The sequence below is a fragment of the Aquarana catesbeiana genome, linkage group LG05 (assembly GCF_042186555.1).
Source record: "Aquarana catesbeiana isolate 2022-GZ linkage group LG05, ASM4218655v1, whole genome shotgun sequence".
Lineage (NCBI taxonomy): Eukaryota > Metazoa > Chordata > Amphibia > Anura > Ranidae > Aquarana > Aquarana catesbeiana.
Window position 1 is genome coordinate 197,895,742 of NC_133328.1, and position 18,403 is coordinate 197,914,144.

General features: G+C 38.9%; 1 protein-coding gene across 1 annotated transcript in view; it reads left to right on the forward strand.

Moving 5' to 3' along the window:
* Positions 1-14,698, forward strand: part of BMPER (BMP binding endothelial regulator) — a 351,352-nt gene extending 336,654 nt beyond the window's left edge. The window contains exon 15 of the mRNA XM_073630479.1: positions 10,081-14,698. Within this exon, the coding sequence (XP_073486580.1) occupies positions 10,081-10,262 (182 nt within the window). The 3' untranslated portion in view covers positions 10,263-14,698. The remainder of the gene's footprint in view (positions 1-10,080) is intronic.
* The last annotated feature ends 3,705 nt before the right edge of the window (positions 14,699-18,403 follow it).

Below are 18,403 nucleotides of genomic sequence, written 5' to 3' on the forward strand. Positions count from 1 at the left end.
TAACCATATAGTTGGTTACTTATATTCACCACTGCATAGAGATGTTTAAGAATAAATTGCCTTTTTTTAAAACTTTACATATTAACTAAATTATACACCATACTTTTTTTTAAGGTTATTAACCGATTAATCGATTAATCGAAACAATAATCGGCCAACTAATCGATTATGACAATAATCGTTAGTTGCAGCCCTATTACTATGCACAGCTGCACCAGATACTGTGTGCACCAGTTTTAGTAAATCCCCCCCAATGTTTTGTACATTTCCTTAATTTTTGTACAAGCTACTCATTTAGATGAGACACTGACAGTACTACCACAGTGTTGTGGTCGTCACTAAGTAGTGGTCAGCAAGAAGGTGCTCTTTGGTCATTTAGCAGTCTGTGTACCACTGGAGAAATTTCGCTTTACTTTCTTTACAAGAGACACAACAGGAGAACCCCAAAAGTGAGGGATTTCCCTTCCTAGACATTTGCCCCTGGAACATATGTTCCTATTTTAAGATTTCCCCTTATCGCTTGTTCTAGGAACAACTCTAAAATGTTGGAATTTGCCTCACTTTCCTTCTTGATGACAATGGTCATCAGTACAGAGGGGTAAATCTGCCCTAATAAAAAAGGGGTTTGCCTAGAGTAGCACTTTAAGAAACTACTTCAATCGGCTGTCTCATTATGTTGGGATGCTTCATTTTACCTATATGTGTATCTATAAATATAGAGATTTGTTGATTAGCCAGTAGAGGGAGCAAACACTCAACTTGGAATCACTGCCTCCAGCCTTAAAGTGTCATAAAAAAAGTATGGAGACTGTGTCATATACCTTATCCATATGTTAGTTCTATTGCAGAGACCCAGAACTCATTGCAGCCAAAGCACCAGCATGGCATCTAAAATTGCATTTTCAAAAGAGAGGTCAGCAATGGTTGCATTCAACCTTTCAAATAACAAGGTTACTTTAACAACAAAGGTTATTAGCCACCAAGGAAATGTTGTGTTTCTAAGCGTCAAAGCACAACTATTTCAAAGTAAAAATCAGAGCCTGCATTTTAAATGCGCATTGTGTAAATAAAATGTATACAGAAACAAAGTTTCTTTAACCACTTGCTTAATGGGCACTTAAACCCCCCTCCTGTCCAGACCAATTTTCAGCTTTCAGCGCTGTCGCACTTTGAATGACAATTACGCGGTCATACAACACTGTACTCAAATGACATTTTTATCATTTTTTTCCCATAAATAGAGCTTTCTTTTGGTCATATTTGATCACCTCTGCGGTTTTTAGTTTTTGTTAAAAAATTTGAAAAAGACCTAATTTTAAAAAAAATGTTTATATTTTTTTAATATTTTGTTATAAAATTTTGCAAACAGGTAATTTTTCTCCTTCATTGATGTACGCTGATGAGGCGGCAGTGATGGGCACCGACTTTTGCGCAAACCAATCAATATGCGCTTATTGTGATTTTTTTTTAACCGAAAATATGTAGAAGAAAACATATTGGCCTAAACTGAGGAAGAAATTTGTTTTTTTTATATATTTTTTGGGAATATTTATTATAGCAAAAAGTAAAAAATATTGCTTTTTTTTCAAAATTGTCGCTCTTTTTTTGTTTATAGCGCAATAAATAAAAACCTGCAGAGGTGATCAAATACCACCAAAAGAAAGCTCTATTTGTGGGAAAAAAAGGACGTCAATTTTGTTTGGGTACAGCGTTGCACGACCATCCAGTTGTCAGTTAAAGTGACGCAGTGCTGTATCACAAAAAAGGGCTTGGTCAGGAAGGGAGTAAAACCTTCCGGGACTGAAGTGGTTAAACCACTAACACCTTTGATAACAATATTTGCACCAAACAGATCACTTTTGTCTTTGTGTGTCTAGAAGCAATAGAAAATGCCATACATTCCCTTTACATGCTTCAGATATAATTTTGTCTTTTTTTGGATTTTATAACACTTTATATTAATAATTAAGAAAGTCATGTAATATTATTTTTAATTATGAAGGTGAAACCTCAAAAGATCTAACGCAACAGCTTGTAGATTTTCATCTGCTCGATTCGGCCCTCTGTTTTATTTGAGTCTGACATGCTTAACGTAAGCCCAGTTCTCATACTTTTACCTCGTTCTGCGCTGCAGTCTGTCATAAGACAGGAACGTTTAAGCAAGTGGAAAAGTCAGACTTTTCCCATCTCAACTTGGATGATTTAGCTTATATCACATGCGATACATTTATTTATTCTCGCTCTAGCTGTCCTCCCACAATTGGTTTCCACTTTCCTTGACAGGATTTCTTGCAATCAGAAACCTAAAACAGATACATGGGGATTAGAATAGCTGGGTCAGCTAAGGAGAAAATAATGGAACATAAGTGAGGTAATAAATACATCTGTAGATCGGGTGACTTATAGAAAAGACGCGTGCAACCGGCCAGGTCACTTGAGAGCTATATTGAGCTTTTCTCAAGGATTTTTATGGTTTGTTGTATTTGGCTAGGCATTGGCATTTTTCATTGCTGGAAGGTGTTAATTTTAGTGGAATTGAATAACAGCTCGTGCTTAAGTGTGCCAGTGGTCCCTTTTGCCACTTTTTTTTTTTTTTAGCAGAGCTAAAAACCTCTTTTCACATCTGCCTGATCACACATCCACAGCTACGCACATCTGTCTTCTTGAAGCCTTTATTTCCTTTTCACCACATCCGACTTTATTCTGACAGCTGAAACACAGCAGCTTGAAGGATCCTCATTACTGTGAAAAAAACCACAACTGGGTGAGGCAAAGTTATGATGGATTCAAGATTTCCTTTTATTTCCCCTATTCAAGTTCGCAAACACTTTCAACACATGTGATTCCGCTGGCACAATACAAGCCATCAATGGCAAAATTCTGGTACCAATTTACAGGAATGGAAATTTGCATGTTTGCTGTACTTTGGGCTGTAAATCCTGTTGCTGAGCCCTTGTTTATTGCGCACCCTTACTATTTACCTCCGGCACTGGGTTGCCTGAGTCAGCAGTAAAACATGGCTTTGAGAACATATAAGAAAACAGACCACTTTTTTATTCCAAGTATCATCTATAGACATTAACTTTAAAAAAGCACTATGTTCAAAGCCCAGTTTGATTTGCATGATTTCATGTGTTTTGCATCAGTGTTAGCTGTTTTTTTCTTTGGCAGTTTTTGAAAGGTAGGTACTTTGATGACTCCTGGGCTATTCCGACTTTTAAAGAACAATTCCAGACAACAAATGATAGCATCTAGGAAGCTACTGATGCTGTTCGGCAAACACTAAAGCTCTGTGTAAGCCAGAAAGTACACTCAGTTTGCATTAAAGAGGAGCTCCAGGCTGCTTCAGAAAAAAATAAAATTTAGCAGCTACAAATACCGTAGCTGCTGACTTAATATTATGGATGTCCAGGCATCCAGAGGTGTCCTCCCCTGAACCCATTATTCAATAGTCTATCGGGTGCTGGCGCCACCATCTTGACTATGGGAAACCAGAAGTGAAGCCTTATGGCTTCACAGACGGTTTCCTACTGCGCATGAGTGAAGCGCTCTGCGCTTTATGAATGGGCCGCAGTCTTCTGGGACCTGTGAAGTTTCCCCGAAGGCTTCGGGGGGAAAGAGGGGGGGCAAACCTGTCAAAACCAGGTACCCACACCCCCTTTCCCCCCAAAAGGTGCCAAATGTGGCAGCAAGGGGGGGGGGGGCAGACAAGCAGAGCTTCCCCTATTGGGTGGAGCTCTGCTTTAAGCTTAGTTCTCTGTAATCCACTGTTGTCAGATATCACCTTCCAGGATGTGTAAATCCTGAAGAAAGTGCCATCCTGCTAAAGCTGGCCATAGATGGACCGATATTCAGCTGGTTTGATGCTGTTCCTGTTCAGGAGAAGTCAGTCTAATGATCAGCTTCTCATCAGCGGAATGTTGAAAAAATGATGTTCAATCAGCACTGTAGCCAATTGGCTGCAGTGCTGATCAGTGTATTCTGAGGAGGAGTCTCCGCTGTCAGGTTACAAAAGCACAATGTGGATGGAGAAACCCATTTTTTTAATATAACCAATGATATTTAAACTTCCAGGGCAGATTTGAATCTGATTGGTGGCTGTGAGAAAATATCATAGCCAAAATGCAACTGATTGTTCAAATAAATATTACATTGCAAATTTTGAAAATAAGTGTATGTAAACCCAAAATCTATTTTTTATTATGTTTGGCATCATCTCGCACTGTGTACAGTTTTTTAAGCAAATATCTTTTGTCAGTTTGTTGGAAAGTTTCGTGTCTGGAGGTCCTGCCAGTAACAGCACTTTCTGTTGTAGGCTGACAACACTAAGCCACTGCCTCAACAATTACCAGCAGCATTGTCAGCCTGCCATGTTCGCTCCTTCAGTTGGCCATGGGGCTACCTAACCATAAGACCTGATTGTAGCCCAAAGACCAACTAAAGGAGCACGCAGGGCAGCTGGCAACACTAATTGAGAGTGAACATGCTGTTACTTGTAGGTTCTTCAAGTAAGAAACTCTGCAAAAGAGTCACAAAAAATATTCCTTTTATTTTCTTTTTAAAGAAAATGGTATTTAGTAAGAAAAAAAAATGAAGTATAATACCTAACATACTGAAAAATAGATTTGGGGTTTACACATGCTTTAACAAATTGTATCCTAGAACTTCTTGGTCCCAAGCTGTCTGGGCTGCCTTCCAGATACGTCTTTGGAAAATACTATAATCAGTCTTCTTCCTTTTTAGCATCATAGGAAAAAATCTTTTAAATCTCTGCATCTCCTGATCCCTCTGGTACAAAATGTTCACAATGTTTGCGCTACTGTTAGTAGTGAGTTACAATATTGTTAGTTATTGTGTATAAAGAAGCAGAAATGTATATTACCAGGCACCTTGATTTTACAAGGAGGGGTCTCTGTACAGTTGCCAGTTGCGCTCCTGTCCAAGTTTCATACAATCAATCTGGTGAAGAATAGACCTATTTCTGGTTGCCAAAAATGAAATTGCCTGTGGCTGATCAACAACAGTGGCCAGGACCATGGGAAGCTATGCCATGTGTAAAAAGCCTGTTGCTATTTAATTACTTCCTCAAAACATGACTACATCATGCCAAGCCCATTCTTCAGCATACTTCATGACCTTCCTCCTCCATGGTACTTCTATGTACCCCAAGTAAATTTTAGTGTAAACAGTTTATTGTGTCACAAGGAACACAGAAGGAGTCTACAGCCTAAAAATACACATTTAATTGTCAGCATTGTACAATACAGTACAGCCCTGGTAGCCTTATACTGCATAACCTCCCACTCATTCTGATTTCAACTGTGCATAATATGGGAACTAATACAAAAATATTTTACAGACAATTATATTAGCAGTCAGAGAAGGCAATAAAGCTAGGTCTATTCATTGAGTCACAACCCTAAAGCTAGAATGTGGCACTTGAGTCAGGGAATGGCTGCTTCTATGACAGGCTAATCACACAGGTATTTTGGCTCATGGCATAATTACTTTAATTAGCAAAAAAGATAGCTGCTGAAAAGGCACTTGCCATTTTCAGCTTCTATTGTAAAAAAGAAAAAGATACACATTCTTGCAAAATATAAACACACATTTATATATACACACTCACGGATCATTGTTATCATTCACAATCATTGTCTAATGAACTATGCTCATTTCATGGGTATTTTGGTTTGTTTTGTGTCAATCATAGTTATTTTCTACAGCCACTGTAGTGTCGAAGGTTGCCCACTCCCACCCATTCCCTTCATAGATACCTATTGCTCAATTAGCATGATAGGCTGCCTTGTTGAACAATAGACCAAAAGTTACTGCAGATATATTGTGATTAATACCTGTCAATGCAATAGATAATGTCTGATTGTGTTCATAAATGTTAAGAGTTGTGATTAAAGTCGCTACCTTTTTTAGGGAAAACACTGGATTTATGATCTCTTTTCTATTAACCACTTCATCCCCGGAATGATATAAGCCCTTCCTGACCAGAGCATTTTTTACGATTCGGCACTGCGTCGCTTTAGCTGACAATTGCATGGACGTGAGATGCTGTACCCAAACAAAATTGATGTCCTTTTTTTCCCACAAATAGAGCTTTCTTTTGGTGGTATTTGATCACCTCTGCGGTTTTTATTTTTTGCGCTATAAACAAAAAAAGAGCGACAATTTTGAAAAAAAAGCAATTGTTTTTACTTTTTGCTATAGTAAATATCCCCTAAAAATATATAAAAAAACAAATTTCTTCCACAGTTTAGGCCGATATGTATTCTTCTAAATATTTGTGGTAAAAAACGCAATAAGCGTATATTGATTGGTTTTTGCGCAAAAGTTATAACGTCTACAAAATAGGTAATAGATTTATGGCATTTTTATTATTATTATTTTTTTTACTAGTAATGGCAGTGATCTGGGATTTTTATCATGACTGTGACATTGTGGCAGACAGATTGGACACTTTTGACACTGTTTTGGACCATTGACAATTATACCGCGATCAGGGCTAAAAATAGCCACTGATTACTTTATAAAGGTCACTGGCAGGGAAGGGGTTAAACACTAAGGGGCGATCAAGGGGTTAAGTGTGTTCCCTGGATGTGTTCTAAGAGCCCACCGGGTGTCAGCAGTAAAGCAGCGCTATTGTTAGTGCCACTTTACCGTTGTTTTAGCGCCGCTATTCGGCTGCTAGCAGGGTGGTTTTAACCCCTGCTAGCGGCTGAAAAAGGGTTAAAACCGCCCGCAAATCGCCGATGCAGCGGTGGTTTGGCGGCGCTGCCCCATTGTTTTCAATGGGCAGGGGTGCTTTAGGAGCGGTGTATACACCGCTGCAAAGATGCGGCTTGCAGGACTTTTTTTACCGTCCTGCAAGCGCACCGCTCCAGTGTGAAAGCCCTCGGGCTTTCACACTGGAGAGACAGGAGAGGCTCTTTACAGGCACTATGCAGGCGCTATTTTTAATGCTGTAGCGCCTGTAAAGCACCTCAGTATGAAAGTGGTCTAACTGTAGGGGGGATGGGCTCAATACAGCATGACAGAGATCACTGCTCCTGATCACTGGGAGTAGTAGATCTCTGTCATGTTGCTAGGAAGAACAGGGAAATGCCTTGTTTACATTAGTTCTGACTCTCCTCAGTGCAATCGCCCGCTAGGTGGGAATTTTAAAGGGACGTACAAGTAAACGCCCTTTTGCCTGTCCGTGCCATTCTGCCAACGTAAATCGGCGTATGGCGGTCGGCATGTGGTTAATCACATAGCAAAAATTAGCATTTTAACCTGCCAGACCACTAAAATAATGTCCAGGGAATATCTGATTGACATTTTGGGGAATTGGAAAGAAATTAATTTTTCCCTTGCTGGAGCAAATTTGACCATGCTTTATAGGTTTTGTGTCTTCCCCTGGATCATCTGTGGGTATAGGATTCTGTATATGGAGTTATTTTCTTTGTTTCTAATTACTTATTATATTTAATTTTTCTATTCATTGAACTAGATAAACTTTTTGTATTTTTTCAATCTTTCTAAATCTGTAACTATACTTTATGTGACAGCCCTAACTGTAATGTACAGGTGCCTAGCAATAGCCATGAGCTGCACTTAGCTGGAACATGGAACAATGATCCCAAAGCCTTTTTATATGTCAGAAGGAGCCCACTTAGCATGTTGTTTTTATCTGTCACATCAGTATATGCCTAACATCAGCAGATACTCCAAACGTCAGGTTCTTTGTTGAATATTGATAGATTAGGGGGTGCTGTGATAATATTGTCTGCTGTTTGAAGAGATAAATAACATTTATTTTTCAAACTGAGTAAAGAGCAGTGCTATTTAATATCTAATTGCATTATGAAGCCATGACAGAAAACATTTATCTCATTGCAGATGACTGTTTTTGTATAATTTTTACGAATTGTTGACATTGTACAAATAATATACACAGTACTGCGTTTACATCATTTCAACTTCTGCCCTACGTAAATCACACTTTCAAATGTTTCATTTGCTTTGGCAAATTTGTATTTTAACCTTTTGCAGCTACTTCAACTTTTCTGCATTTCCCTCTTGGTCTCCTGTGCTCTTTGGCAGGCTGCCCAAATAACAATCGTATACATCATGATGCCCCAGTGGCTCCTACATTTAAGAATTTAGAGATCATGCCAACACAGATGCATTTTGATACACATATCATCTTAGCAAGAAGTTATTTTTCAATCATTAGTTTTCCTTTTTTATATTTGCGCTATCTGTAGTGTTATTGTAGTGAAGTTAGATTTGGCACTCAGTTTTTAATGGCAGTTTTAAGAGTTTGTCCTTTTCACTATTATTGTTAAAGTGGACCTTGCACTTAAAAGCAAGGTCCACTTAATACACCAGGACCCCCTCTCCCATAATAAATTGCTACAATGAAGTGAAAGGAGAAAGGTTGGACCCTGTTGGATCATCTTCTTGTGAGATTTGCAGTACTGATGTCGCTAGTTGGATTGTGACATCCCCCTCTGCTGTGCAGAAGCTGGGGGTAAGATTAGTATATTATAGAAAAAAATTCTCACCAGGTTCTTTTTTTTCATATAATGCAGCAAATTGCTTTGGGGTTGCCAATGTATGAAAGGCTAAGTCCAGCCAAAACAAAAACAGAAAAATCTGCACAAAAGACATAACTTACAGTCAGTAGGAAGTGCTCCTTTTGCTGATGCCTCTTTTTTTAGTTGAAATAGTCCTCTCTCCATGTCCCCCCACCTCAGCCACCATAATATTCTGATGTGACAGGGGTTAATAGAAGTAATGGGCTACACAGGGTGTCATCAAGAGAACCCAACTATGCCCGCCATTTCCGCTCAGCTGCTCCATCAATAGAAGCATGAATGAAACACAATCTATGCATTTAAGGGGGTTGATCCATCAATCATCTATCTTTCCTCCATTCATAGATCCTGTTTCATAGAAGCTGTAGTATGGCTTCTGTGAATGGAGCAGCTGGGCAGAAAGGGCAGGCATAGCCGGGCTCTCTTGATGACAGCCTGTGACAGCCCCCATTATTAACTTCTGCCTCTCTGTAAGATTACGGTGGTGGGGGTGGGGAGCCATGGACAAAGGAGGATTTCAACTAAAAGAAAAGGTACCAGCACAAGGGATACATCCTACTGACTTAAAGTAATGTCCCATGTGCTTTTTGTTTTTTTTTTATTTTGGCTGCACTTAAGTTTGAAAAGAGAAACATGGCCAAAGCTTTTTGGCCATACTTCTCTTCTGGGTCATAGGAGTGCACTTAGTTTTGCTCTCCTGTGACCCAGAGTCAGCTGATAGCAGGCTATTGGCCGCTATCAGCTGACATCATACAGCCGCTCCAGGCTCTAGGAGGATCCCAACCAAATTGTCAGGATCCACTCAGCTGCCTGATTATCAGCACTTGGCTGAGAGCCAAAGCCAAACTGTGCCTGCCTCATCTCCTGCCTGGCGCTCCTGTGAGCACCGGAGGGGCAGAGCGGAGAGAGGTGACTGAAGTCACTTCTCTCTGCTCCGAGCAGGCAGAGAACTAAGCGATGGTCATGTGATCGCTCAGTTATCTGTGTTAGAACTGACATGGGACAGCTGCAGCATCACACCGATGCTGCAGCATCGAGGTGAGTATGAAGGTTTGTTTTTTTATGTACCCCATACATCTCCTTTAAGAAGACCTTTCTTTGTTGTGTAGGGTCTGCTTTAAAAAGGGCATTCATTTCCAACAGTTAAACAAATGGTATGCAAATAAAATATATTTGCCTGTCATCAGATGCCTAAATGTATATCAACAGGTACTTTGCTCATCTTACCTTCTACTTCTCTAATGTTGTTTCAGGAAGGTAATCCCACTAAACATTATTCTGCGTCATTCAATCCATTCATATTTTGTCCAATTGCATCAATTGATAGAATAGTACATGTTGTTCTATGTTTACCGAACTTCCATTATTGCTGAGAACTAAAGCTAGTGCTTGGACAGCTATATAAAGGATGCTCCTGCCAGTCATAAAATAGCAATATGTAAAGTGAGAACTATTAAGGTAATTTTCTTTGCTTTTCTTTTTTCAGCAACTCAGTGTAAACATGGAGCTGTATATGACACCTGTGGTCCAGGATGCCTGAAGACATGTGAAAACTGGAATGAAATTGGTCCATGCATCAGGCCGTGTGTGGCTGGATGTCACTGCCCTGCTAATTTAGTACTTTACAAAGGAAAATGCATCAAGCCAGCACTCTGTCCACAGCGGTGACATAAATCTTTCATCAAGGACTTTTAAAGCTGGTAGTTTTTTATTTTTAAAAGCTCTCAGCCAATGAAGGACTCTACTGTTGAACTCAGAACTCGTAAAAATGAATATGTGCTGACACATTGACACACATGGACGCAAGCAACTAATATAAATATGATATAAATATAAATACAAAATTATACATCACTTATATACGCAAAGACAAATAATTATATGTATATTTTTTGCTATAAGGTTTATGTATTATTTTTTAGGATTTTATCCTTTAAACTATTTGAATAATTGTATAAATAAAACAGATGTTTCTAATTTAATATGGTGGCATCGGAAAATGTACCGGTTAGCATTACCATAGCTTGAGCTCTATGTTTTTACAAATAATTTTTGTAGCAAAAGAACATTTCAGAATATTTTAACATTCAAAATGAATTTCCTGTTGAACTTGAAGCATACATCTCTGAAAATGGACAAATTATGCAGAACTTGATCAGATATTATGAGAGGAATTTTTGTTCAATATAGCTCACTGCTGACAGGTACTTATTATAAAGATTTAACATTTTTTTCAGTACACAGGGCAGTAATCTAGAGTGGGTAGTGCTCCAAATTTGGCAGATTCTGTTTTTTGGTAGCTCTAAGAGTTGATCTTCTGCTCCAGGCCGACATCAGACCCTAACAAAACCCTAATTTCAAGCTCCAGGCAACTCCAGAAACCTTAGCTCCAGAGCTGTTCCAGAAATGAGTGCTTAAAGAGACACTAAGATTGATTTACTAAAATTGGAAAGTGACAAATCTGGTGCATCTCTACAAACCAATCAGCTTCCTTTTTTTTTTTTTTTTTTGTCAAAGCTCAATTGAACAAGCTGAACAAGTCAGAAGCTGCTTGGCTACCATGCACAGCTGCACCAGAATTTGCACTCACCAGTTTTGGTAAATCAACCCCATTGTCACCTTGCCTATTCAGGGCAAAGTGACAGTGTCTATGCAAATCATTCCGACACCCACCCACTGATACCTCCAGTGATCAAATGATGCTCCTTCCTCTGTCAATGCCACCACCAAAATACCTAATGTTTCCTGGTGTTGGAGCCTAGGATGGAGTGGTGATGTCATCCCCCTAGGTATGCTACAGCGCCTTGGGCCATTAATTGGCCTCTAGTTCTGCTTCATAGGAAAAAGTCACATGTTCCCCCATACCCAGAATCAATTAGTATTTTGAGTCAGCTGTGGCCGAGGAAGGAGCTGCAATTGACCACCAGAGAGGAGAGTGTTAGTGTGTTATGATTGCAGTTGTCATTGGGCCCTGGGTGACAGTGTCTCTTTAGGAGCAGCTCCCCTTTGCTGCAGTGACAACAGCATAACTCTCTTAATTTTGTTCTTGCTATACCTAGGCCATTTTTGGATAAAAGTGTTAATTAAACCTTTGTATTAGTAGAGGAACATGTGTAACACTGAAAATGTTACACTTATCGTGAGACTTCCTTTTGTTTAGCAGACATAGAAAGGTTTAAAAATATGCAAGGTGTCGAAACTTTAGGGCAAATTACCATTGGTCTGTTGTGGTGTGTGGTATTAAAACATACGCGTTAACACGCATTGTACAGCATGTTAGCAAGCAGTGCATTAAGACAGCCTATTCATTTGAATGCAGCAAAATAGACCAAAAATCAGACATGAGCCATTTTTCCCAGTGCTCCACCAGACACAATAATGTGTTACTGTGCTTTGTGGTGTGCTTTAACGCATGCGCATTGGAGGTGCTTTAGGTTATTGCATTAGGGTGCCATTAAAAATAAATGGCACCGCAATGCACTAATGCACTTTGCCACTACTCATTGCACTGAAGAAGTGTGAATAGTACAATGCATTGTCATTCATTTTAATGGCAAGCCAGTGCACTAACTTGACATACTTTCGAAGAGCATGCATTGCAACACACTACAATGCACGCTAAACATACTACTGTGAGCTGTGGTGTGCTTCATTAGAGGAAAAAAATGATGCACATCTGATTTTCAGTCTGTTTTGGTGTGTTGCTTGACAGTTCAAATAATTGGGTTGTCTTAATGCAACATACACTATATTACCAAACGTATTGGAACGCCTGCCTTTACAAACACATGAACTTTAATGGCATCCCAGTCTTAGTCCGTAGGGTTCAATATTAAGTTGGCCCACCCTTTGCAGTTATACCAGCTTCAACTCTTCTGGAAAGGCTGTCCACAAGGTTTAAGAGTGTGTCTATTGGAATGTTTGACCATTCTTCCAAATGAGCTTTTGTGAAGTCAGGCACTGGTGTTGTACAAGAAGGCCTGGCTTGCAGTCTCCGCTCTAATTCATCCCAAAGATATTCTATCGGGTTGAGGTCAGTACTCTGTGCAGGTCAGTCAAGTTCCTCCACCCCAAACTCACTCATCCATGTCTTTATGGACCTTTCTTTGTGCACTGGTCCAAATCATTTGGTATAGAGGGGATTATGGTGCGGGGTTGTTTTTCAGGGGTTGGGCTTGGCCCCTTAGTTCCAGTGAAGGGAACTCTTAACCTCCCTGGTGGTATGATTAGGTCAGATTTTTTAATCTCAAAGCGGTACATTGTTTTGCATAGAAATTTGGCGTTTTATATTATATATATAGACCTGTAATTCTTAGTAATAACACACTTAAATCTGTCCAAACAAGAGTCTAGTAGACATTTTGGGTATGATAAAGTTTGAAAATCAAAATCATAAATTATAATATAATAAATAACTATAAATAATTATAAAAAATAATAATATAATACTAATAAAATGAATTTCCCCACAAATCACTATTGCTCAATTCTGCAAGTGCTCTAATTTACTATTGCTGTTTTCTAGCTGGTCTAAAACCACTTTTTACATAAAGGGACGCTTTTTGGTCGCCATGGACAATTTTAAGTTTCCAGGCAGAAAAATCAGTATATATAATATAAAAGTGCATGCAGGGCACTGGACAAAACACTAGGGACAAAAGGGATGTGAAATGATTTGATACAGTAATATAATCTGTAAGATTACAGTGTACTGTATGTGTTATGTTTTTTGTACTTTTTGAATTTGTCGCCGGGCTCTGCCCCCATGCGTTGTGCCGCTCGCAAGGAACAGAGCCCGGCACACAGAGCATCGGGCAGAGGATCCGGCGGGGGACACAGCGGGGGGACATCGCAGGATCCTGGTGACAAGATAAGTAACCTGGACCAGGATCCTGTGATGCAATCCCGAGTGTGGCTCAGGGTTACTGATAATGGTAATGAAAATGAACCGCAAGCCACACTCAGGAATACCGCCAGGAAGGTTGAGGTGTCAGCACATCAAGACATTTTAGACAATTTTATGCTCCCAACTTTGTGGGAACAATTTGGGGATAGCCCCTTCCTGTTCCAACATGACTGCGCACCAGTGCACAAACAAGGTCCATAAAGACATGAATGAGCAGGTTTGGGGTGGAGGAACTTTACTGGCCTGCATAGAGTCCTGACCTCAACCCGATGGAACATCTTTGGGATAAACTAGAGCGGACACTGCGAGCCAGGCCTTCCCATCCACATCAGTGCCTGACCTCACAAATGCACTTCTGGAAGAATGGTCAAACATTCCCATAGACACACTCCTAAACCTTGTGGCCAGCCTTCCCAGATGAGTTGAAGCTGTTATAGCTGCAAAGGATGGGCCCACTTGATATTGAACCCTATAGATCAAGACTGGGATGCCATTAAAGTTCATGTGTTTGTAACAGCAGGCGTCTCAATACATTTGGTAATATAGTGTATGTTAGCACAAAGCAAAATAACACATTTGAGCCACACACCAAGACAGACCAGAGTAAATGGACCCTAAAAGTATCAACTTTTTTAAAAAAAATTATAAATTTGATTTATTCATTTTTCTAAATAGGCAATGCAAAACAGGCATTATAAGGGTTTATGAAGCGTATTTACAACAGGATAATAACTGGACTCCCTATGTCGCTCCACTTCTGCTCAAACATTGCATCAATATACAACATGCCCATGACTAATTCCTAGGTGTTTGTTTATTAGAAGTAATATGATATATATTTTAAATGTTTGCAAAACTGTCACGGAGAACTGTCTAGGATTGGAGGTGCAGGGGTTGTATGCAGACACAAACACTCTCAGAAGTCCTTTGCTAAATAAGAGACAGCCTGATTGGCACCAGATGGATGTCTGATCTTTATTGTTGCTTGAATGATAAATCTCACTTATTGTTTATTTATCTGAATCTGGGACAGTTTTAAAGCAAACTGAAAATTTACCTAAACTATTGGGAGAGAGTTAAAGCATTGCCATTTTATGTGTACGTATAATTATGTACCTTGTTTGCAGTAAATATTTCAGTTGTGGCCAGTTATATGTTTTTTATTTATTTGTTAAAATAAACTCTTCACTGATTGAAACGTACAGCCTGCCATTATTGACCTCTACTTCTGAAAATGTTAGCTGCCTAGCTGATCAAGTGGCTCCAATACTTTGACTCACTTTCCTGGGACAAGTATACAGGTCTACAGTTTTGCCTTTTGACTTCACCAATTCCTGACTCATAGACATTTTGAAACCATGGACAGTCAGGGAACTGATATTTTCAGAAGGAGGGCAGCAATAGCAGCTTACAAATTTCTACCAGGCAAAGCTTCCTTTAAGAGACCATGATTTCTGATGAAATTAGACATGTGCATTCGTTTTCGTCCGAATGCATTTTCGTCCGATTTTTAGGTATTTTCGTTATCGTTTTAACAAACGATAACGAAAGTGCAGAATCCGAAAAACGAAAGATTCTACATAAACAAATGCTTTATTTTCGTTTTCGTTGCTACAACAGTTCGATATAGATAGGAGATTCGACATGATGATGACAATAACAATCTGTGTCCATCGAACCTGTGGTCGAATGTGCCTAACCTTAGCTCTATTAGTCCAAGCTTATTCCACATAGAGAAAGGATTCGACGTAGAGAGAAAAGATTCGACGTAGGGGAGTAAAGATTCGACGTAGGGGAGAAAAGATTCAACGTAGGGGAGAAAAGATTCGACGTAGGGGAGAAAAGATTCGACTTAGGGGAGAAAAGATAAATAAAAATAATGATGATGATGAATGTTATTGGCTGATTGTAACCAAAGAGGAGGAGCCGTAAAATAGCTAGAACTAAGTACACACGTAGTTTGGCTTATGGTGTCTGTTGAAAGTTCTAAGAAGATTCGACGGAGCAGGTAAACTATACGGCGTTGTACAGTTTAGCTGCTCCGTCGAATCTTCTTTGAACATTCGACAGACACCATAAGCCTTCAATGACAGATTCGACCTTAATTTGGATTTTCGGACGAATGCAATTTTTAACGAAAAACAAAATGAATAAAAACGAATTTCGGGAGTAACTAAATAAATGTATTTTTCGTACGAAAACGAAATTCCGAAACGAAATATTTCAGTGTGCACATGTCTAGATGAAATCATCTCCATCTGCCTCAGCCATTGAGATGATGACAGAACTTTTGTTTTAATGCCATGAAAGGCCTTACATTTATTGATAGTGATCCATGCAACAAGTTTTTTTGTTTCAAAAGCAGTATATGTATCTGTGTTTGTACGTATATATAGACACTAACTAAGCACTTTACGAGGAACACTATAGTATAATAAATTGTGACCATAAAGGGATGCATATAGTCAGCAACAACACATATACGCTGTGATCATTGATTATTTATTTGTATAAACAGGCCCAAAATGTGCCAAGAAAACCTTTGCCAAACAATTATACCAGCAGCCTTGACTGTTCACACAAGACAGGTTGGGTCTATATATTCATGCTGTTGACACCAAATTCTCACCCTACTATCTGTGTTCCTCAGTAAAAAATTAGAATTAGCAGGCCAGGTTACATTTTTTAGTCCTTAACTGTTTTCTATTTTTGACTGACAGTGGAACTCAGCATGGTCTGATGTTGTATCCCACCGGTCAACTTGTTGTCTATTCTGAGATGCTTATCTGTTCACCATAGCAAAACTTAGTGGTTATCGGTGTTAAAGTAGTGTTCCATCAAGGTGTTCCATCAAAATGTATACTGGCATTTCATGTGAACATAGCTGAACCTCCTGAAACTGTTTCTGTATAATCTCATGCATTGTTCTGCTGTCACGTGATTGGCTATTTAGAAAATTGCTATACTAACCAGATATACAGGTATTCCTAATCAAGCACTCCATCTATGTACATATAATATATATATATATATATATATATATATATATATATATATATATATATATATATATATATATATATATATATATATATATATATATATATATATATATATATATATATATATATATATATATATACACACACACACATACAGTGGGTATAAAAAAGAATCACCCCCCTTTAAAATAATCAAATTTTGTAGCTTTGCAGCCTGAAATGAAGACAGACACAGTTTTTGTTTTTATCTAGCTGTATTTACTAATGTAACTTATAACATCCACGTGAAATATATCACACCATGTCAGAACAAAATACAAAAATTCAAAAAAATTCAAAAACAGAATCACTGAGTTGGAAAAAGGATCACCCCCTTATGTCATTGTTTTGTTGAACCACCTTTTGCTTTAATTACAGCCTTTAGTCTGTTGGGATATGTCTCTACTAACCGTACACATCTAAACTTTGCAATATTTGCCCACTCTTCTTTGCAGAACTGCTCAAGTTCAGTTACATTTGATGGTGACCGATTTTGGACTGCAGTCTTCAAGTTATTCCACAGATTTTTAATGGTGTTCAAGTCTAGGCACTGACTAAGCCACACATGGACCTTTTTCTACTTCAGCCACTGTTTGGTCATATTTGCTGTGTGCTTTGGGTCACTGTCATGTTGGAAGGTAAGCCTTCTTCCCATTGACAACTTTCTGGCAGAGGGTAGCAGATTTTCCTCAAGAAGTTGATGGTATTTTGCCCCATCCATTTTTCTTCTATCCTGACAAGTTCCCCAGTCCCTTCTACAGAGGAATACCCCCATAATAGGATATTACCATCTCCATGCTTTACTGTAGGAATGGATGGTGGGCTGTATTGGATTTCTTGGATTTCCAGAGATATTGTTTGGTGTTGAGGCCAAATAATTAAATTTTAGTCTCATCTGACCACCTTAACTGCACCTTGAAGATTATGCGGCCACATGGAAAAAGTTGTTATGGTCAGATGAGACTAAAAATGAATTATCTGGCCTCAACACCAAACTATATGTCTGGTGGAAATCCAATACAGCTCACCATCCAAATAACACCATCCCTACAGGAAAGCATGGAGGTGGTAATATCCTGTTATAGTGGTGTTTTTCTGTAGCATGGACTGAAGCACTTGTCAGGATAAAATAAAAATGGATGGGGCAGAATACCATCAACTTCTTGAGGAAAATCTGCTGCCCTCTGCCAGAGAGTTGTTAATGGGAAGAAGGTTTACCTTCCAACATGACAATGACCAGAAGCACACAGGAAAAATGACCACACAGTGGTTGAAGGAGAAAAAGGTGAATGTCCTTGCATGGCTTAATCAGAGCCCAGACTTAAACCCCATTGAAAATCTGTGTAATGACTTGAAGACTGCAGTCCACAAATGGTCAAATTTAACTGAACTTGAGCAGTTCTGCAAAAAAGAGTGGGCAAATATTGCAAAGTCTAGATGTGCAAAGTTAGTAGAGACATATACCAACAGACTAAAGGCTGTAATTAAAGCAAAAGGTGGTTTAACAAAATACTGACATAAGGGGGTGTCTGTCTTCATTTCAGGCTGCAAAGCAACAAAATGTGGTTCTTTTAATGGGGGGCTGGGGATTATTTTCTATACCCACTATATTTATATACAGTATCTCAAAAAAGTGAGTACACCCCTCAAATTTTTGTAAATATGTTATTATATCTTTTCATATGACAACACTGAAGAAATGACACTTTGCTACAAAGTAAAGTAGTATAGCTTGTATAACAGTGTACATTCGCTGTTCCCTCAAAATAACTCAACACACAGCCGTTAATGTCTAAACCACTGGGAACAAAAGTGAGTACACCCCTAAGTGAAATTGTCCAAATTGGGCCCACTCAGCCATT